The sequence below is a fragment of the Tachypleus tridentatus genome, chromosome 4 (assembly GCF_004210375.1).
Source record: "Tachypleus tridentatus isolate NWPU-2018 chromosome 4, ASM421037v1, whole genome shotgun sequence".
Classification (NCBI taxonomy): Eukaryota; Metazoa; Arthropoda; class Merostomata; order Xiphosura; family Limulidae; genus Tachypleus; species Tachypleus tridentatus.
The window spans coordinates 8,922,763-8,929,162 of record NC_134828.1 but is presented as its reverse complement, the minus strand read 5'-3'; the positions used below and the strand labels follow the sequence as shown (position 1 = coordinate 8,929,162).

General features: G+C 32.3%; 1 protein-coding gene across 3 annotated transcripts in view; it reads right to left on the bottom strand.

Moving 5' to 3' along the window:
• Positions 1-2,161: 2,161 nt before the first annotated feature.
• LOC143248534 (3',5'-cyclic-AMP phosphodiesterase-like) overlaps positions 2,162-6,400 on the bottom strand; it is a 57,806-nt gene continuing 53,567 nt past the window's right edge. For 2 of the 3 annotated variants that reach the window (XM_076496958.1, XM_076496959.1), the window contains exons 12-13: positions 5,501-5,683; positions 2,164-3,789 (exon numbers count right to left, since the gene is read on the bottom strand). In XM_076496958.1, coding sequence (XP_076353073.1) covers positions 3,469-3,789; positions 5,501-5,683 — 504 coding nt within the window. In that variant the 3' untranslated portion in view covers positions 2,164-3,468. Of the gene's footprint in view, positions 3,790-5,500; positions 5,684-6,400 lie in introns of all 3 variants that reach the window. The other variant, XM_076496957.1, reaches the window with a different exon arrangement.

The window sequence follows — 6,400 nt, the reverse complement described above, 5'->3', positions numbered from 1 at the left end:
TCACAATTCAACCTTCGAATTAAGGTCTTGATAACAACGAAATACTGCAGAAAGATAATAAATACCATTCACATAATGTCAGCTATTTAGTTCGTTAAAATAGGTAGGTGGTATAAAGAACAAATCTTTTGAGTGTATCGATGTCCAACAAATTATTTCAAAGACGAATGGATAAATTTAACTTGGATATAAACAGATAAACATCATTATTAGTACATTTTAATCAGAACACATTTCAATATCAGTCATATGAATTAAAACGCAATCTAATCCAATTCACCTTTATATACAATACTGTACGTATGATTTGGCATATATGATTGTGTGTGTGTGTGTGTCAAAATATACAGTTGTTTAAAAAGGCAATTTTACTTTCTAAAATGTGTTTAATTCAATTTGGTTTTAGGTTTCTGCCACGAGGTTACCTTAAATAATTTGTTGTTTATTTTTTATTAAATCTTTATCAAATAATTTACGTTATTCACATCAATTTCGGATGCTTTTCATACGTTCAATGTATAGAACAAAGAAGAAGTAGAACTTGAGTTTATAGCAAGGAAACTGTACATGAAAACAAGATCCGTATATATTTGTGTATGTGTAAATATATATACCAGCAAATGAGTTTAATTCTGTAAGTTTTCAACACTTAGTTCATACTCTAACATATGTTATGAAACTCTACTTTCGTCTAACAGATGGCACTGTAATTAGGTAAAAAAATACTTTCTAGTCGCATTAGTTGATTAGAATTGAAAAAAAAAAAACACACCAGAAAATATCCTTTCCTCTTGTTCACTTAAGCACATAGTAAAATAAAATACAAACATTCTACAAACTGAAAAGCAACTCACTCCAGAGTAATGAAGTCTACCAACTAAAATAACACCTTTACATTGTTTACAGTAAGTTTAATTTTCAAAGTCAGTTCTAACACTAATAATAAAACGTAGACTTTAAAATACTAAGATATAAAAGAGTCTTGTGTGAGGACAGTTTCCTTATAAGATTTACCTGCAAATAGTTTGTGAAACTTAAGCAGACAACAACAGGTTTTGCTGTCCTCTTTATAAAATATGCATCTTTATCGTTTTTAAGATACACGTGTGTTACCACACTTGCAAAATACGTTCCCCAAACCCAACATTTCATATCACTGTTGTTTCCTTTGTAACTTGTTCAGATACATGTTTAAGAGAAGTCACAAAAAAAAAAACATTAATTAACAAACTTAGAGCGACATTGTGAAAGTATAATACTGAAGACTATAAATAATCCGAGAAAAAAATTAAACTAATATCTTTTTAAAACAGTAAATCCTGATTGTCCAAGTAAATGCATTTTATTATGACCTGCGTTTTGGTTTCAGAGGTTGAGAATGCCCAATGCTTTTCGTTTAAAGAGAACAAAAAATGCCCAAATAACAAATCTTATAAAAATATAGTTTTTCTACATTCACTTATACACAGTTTTCAAACCAAAACAAACACGAAGAAATATCATAGCTGAGACTTTCATGTTAAATATACATTTACATACACAATACAAAGAAATTTACATATCTACCTGAAAGCCTTAATGCTAGTAACTAGTTGTACACTGTTTTGTTTTTTTGTAAAATACAAATTTCACTCATAATCCTTTAATTTGTTTACTTACCATAAAAGTGTTGCATCAAATATCTCAAAGATTTGATAGTTTTGCTTATCTGTCATCAAATTTACAGAACATTTTAAATAGCTGGCACTACACATGTAGCATTGTTGGTAGAAAAAGTGTTCACTTTCCCTTCACAACACATGTAAAAACTTGTGTTAATAGAATAAGTGTTCACTTTCCCTTCACGACACATGTAAAAACTTGTGTTAATAGAATAAGTGCTCACTTTCCCTTCACAACACATGTTAAAACTTGTGTTAATAGAAAAAGTGCTCACTTTCCATTTCACGACACATGTAAAAACTTGTGTTAATAGAATAAGTGCTCACTTTCCATTTCACAACACATGTAAAAACTTGTGTTAATAGAAAAAGTGCTCACTTTCCCTTCACAACACATGTAAAAACTTGTGTTAATAGAAAAAGTGCTCACTTTCCTTCACAACACATGTAAAAACTTGTGTTAATGAAAAGTGCTCACTTTCCTTCACAACACATGTAAAAACTTGTGTTAATAGAAAAAGTGCTCACTTTCTCTTTCACAACACATGTAAAAACTTGTGTTAATAGAAAAAGTGTTCACTTTCCATTTCACGACACATGTAAAAACTTGTGTTAATAGAATAAGTGTTCACTTTCCATTTCACGACACATGTAAAAACTTGTGTTAATAGAAAAAGTGCTCACTTTCCCTTCACAACACATGTAAAAACTTGTGTTAATAGAAAAAGTGTTCACTTTCCATTTCACGACACATGTAAAAACTTGTGTTAATAGAAAAAGTGCTCACTTTCCCTTCACAACACATGTAAAAACTTGTGTTAATAGAATAAGTGTTCACTTTCCATTTCACAACACATGTAAAAACTTGTGTTAATAGAAAAAGTGCTCACTTTCCATTTCACAACACATGTAAAAACTTGTGTTAATAGAATAAGTGCTCACTTTCCATTTCACGACACATGTAAAAACTTGTGTTAATAGAAAAAGTGCTCACTTTCCCTTCACAACACATGTAAAAACTTGTGTTAATAGAATAAGTGCTCACTTTCCCTTCACAACACATGTAAAAACTTGTGTTAATAGAAAAAGTGTTCACTTTCCATTTCACGACACATGTAAAAACTTGTGTTAATAGAAAAAGTGCTCACTTTCCCTTCACAACACATGTAAAAACTTGTGTTAATAGAATAAGTGCTCACTTTCCATTTCACGACACATGTAAAAACTTGTGTTAATAGAATAAGTGTTCACTTTCCCTTTCATGTGTTAATAGAGAAAGTTTTCACTTTCACTCTTACAACACATCAGAATTTAGGCTGGTAAAGAATATGGTCAGTTTCTTTCATTCTTATGATATGTGTATAAACATATGCAGATGACAGAAACAAGCAACAAAACTTGCAGTGCCCAACAAGAATGGTCAAATATTTTAATACATTCTCTCACACCATGACACTAAACAAAAAATAATTGTAAACTGTTGCACAAGTGTAAGACATACCAACCTCAAGAGCACCATTGTTTTGAGTATTCACTCCTTTATTCCAGAGATGATTTTTAAAAGGATCTTGTCTTATCCTCCGTTAACATTGTCTCACGAGGCATCATATTAAACAAAATGCACGGGACCTTGACCAAGCATTCATTTTCATGTAGCAACGACATTCTTTTCATTTGTAGTGGAAATTAAAAATACATGAAGTGTGTCACTTCCACATATTTACAAATAAAGTAAACACACCAACATGGAAGGCCCAAAAAAAGAAGAAAAAAACCAAAAAGCATCACAGAAATGTTTCTATCGGCACTAGTCTTTCACACTTTGACTGTCGTTCTCATCTGCTTCCTCTGGCTCTTCAATTGTAATTTGGAACTTTATTTTGTCTGCTGCTGCAGCTAACTGTGAAGGGGGCATGTCATACTCTTCACTGTACTCTTCTTGTGACGACCCGCTGAAGCGTCTTTGGTGATCAAAATCTTGGTTGCTGTCGGTTGGGCTGATGGGAACCATGTTCTGGTACCAATCCCTGTTTTCTTCTAATGTATCTAAAATTTCTTGTGCATCAGGATAGACAAGATCTGCCCAGGTTTCCCACAAGGGGTGAACTATGTAGTCAATGAAGCCCACCTGTGATTAATGTGTAAATATGTTATACTTGAGTTCTCAGAATGTATGCTTAACTTATGTACTAGAAAAGAAATAATTACCAAAGACTCTTGTTGCACTCCTACAGTGGCCATCTTAGGGAAACCTCTCGTGAGAGATGGCATAAAACAATAAATTAGCAAACTGCAGTTAAACAACTTGAGGGAAAGAGAAATCTAAAAGACACTTTTGAAATTCAAGATGCATGTTTTTAGAAAACTCAGAACTGATGAGTGTTCCTAGTTATTGCATTATATATATCATGTTCCACAGAAAACCAACTATAACTTTAAGTGAGATTTTCATAAAATAAAATAAAACACTTCAAGAAGCAAATAATACATTCACTTAGAACATATGTAAATCTAATGTACCTTTCTGCTGAAACATAGCTGCCCCAGTTTGGGTCAAATGTTTGTGTTTTTTCTAACAAACATATTTATTTTCTTCATGGTCAATACAGAAAACATCACTTTCTATTGAAACATTCATGTAACCTCTACAGCATACCTTTTCAGATATTCAACAATAACATATTAAATTCCAGGACCAATAACTATGCTTGTTAAGTATCACATACAAGAAGCACTTATTAAACTACTAAACCAACACGTGCTCTCAGTATAAAATAAATCACATTTCTATTTAAAAATAATAATTCTAAGTCGTTTTTTTTATTCATTCTACTTGAGTGATAATTTCTGAACACATGTAGACTTTTAAAAATACAGACATATTTCTATAAAATCAAAATACAACTAATTATTTATTGAGGAATTGTTTACTAAATTCTTTCTCACAAAGTTGAGGAAAAGAAAGTTATTACTGGATCCTCAAGAAACTCTTTCAGTTCTATGTTAATGGAAACAGAAGCCTCTATTAAAATGCCACAGTTGCTTTATCAGTAACAAAATACCACAGATCATAAATATGACATGAAGACCAACAACAGAAGACTATAAAAGGGAAATCAAACTTTGGTAGTCTTGAAAAAGGTATCTTAAACAAGACTATAGTCATTCTTAATAAGATAAGTTTGCTTGTAATTTAGTACAAAGCTTGTTTTTGTTTTTTTGAATTTTTCGCACAAAGCTATCTGCGCTAGCCATCCCTAATTTAGTAGTGTAAGACTAGAGGGAAGGCAGCTAGTCATCACCGCCCACCGCAAACTCTTGGGCTACTCTTTTACCAACGAATAGTGGGATTGACCATCACATTATGATGCCCCCATGGCTGAAAAGATGAGCATGTTTGGCGCGACGGGGATGCGAACCTGCGACTCTCAGATTACGAGTCGCACACCTTAACATGCTTGGACATGCCAGGCCACTAGTACAAAGCTAAAGAATTGGATATTTGTGCTCTGCCCACCAAGGGTATCAAAACCTGGTTTCTAGCATTGCAAGTCTGCAGACATACTGCTGTACCACTGGGAGGCATAATAAACAAAAGTGTGAAAGAAAAGGGACAAAGGCTTACCATGAACCACAGAAACTGGTTTAAGAGCACCATCTGGTGATAGGTAATTTCAAAGAAAATCTGATTAGTTTGGCAATTTTTCTTAATTTGAGTACTAATATTCAGTACTTTTTAGAGTACACAAGCAAACAAGAATAGACACATAAGTCCTCACTACACTTGTATAATAATAAATAAATAAATATATATATATATTATCATGCCTACCACACACCTGTGATTTTTCAATGGTAGCATTATATCTATCACACATAGGACTAATGTCTAGACCCTGCTCTCTTTCCTTGTCTCCTTGCTGGAAAAATTCCTCCATTAGAAGGTCCACCCACTTTTTGTAAATGTCTAAAGGTTTGGTTGGACTACTCAAATCAGCACAGTGGATCATGTTCTGCAGAACCTTTAGTACACACAAAAACCACAGGAGTTCAAATACAACAGGAAGATACAAATGTAGGTTATAAATATATAAACTACATAAAACTTTAATGTATTTCAACATTAACAATAACAATACTTTTGTAATAAAAGTAAATTAAAAAGATCATTGTGTTCTTATATTTAGCTGATGGAAATTAATACATTAGTCTTGTAAATGTTTTAAACACACCTACACAATTCCTCAAAAGACTCAACTGTTTAACTTTTTTTCAGTTTTGTATAAAATTACTTATTACTTTTCCTAATTTCACAATCTTAAAATAGATATTAATATATTAAGCTGGTTTTTCATTTATCTCAATATCCTACAAGTAGCACATTAAAAAAACAAAAACAAGTACTCTTTTGACTGAAGACCTTGCTTATGTTTTTCAGATATTAATTCAAGGCTACTGTAGGATTATGTGTTCAAGTCATTTCTAATTATGAGCTCTGAAAGACAGAAAAAGCTAGTTAACAGCACATGTATCACCAACAATTGGGTTACACTTATCTCTCTGAATAGCAGAATGTGACCATTATCTTATATCATGCCCAAAGCCCCAAATTACAGATCAAACATGTTATACGATAATAGGGCATGAATGACGTTCCCACAGGTCAACAGTACGCCATGCTAGCTACTTGGTATATCAAAGCTATAGAAATAAGGAAGCAATGATTTGGATTTGTGACT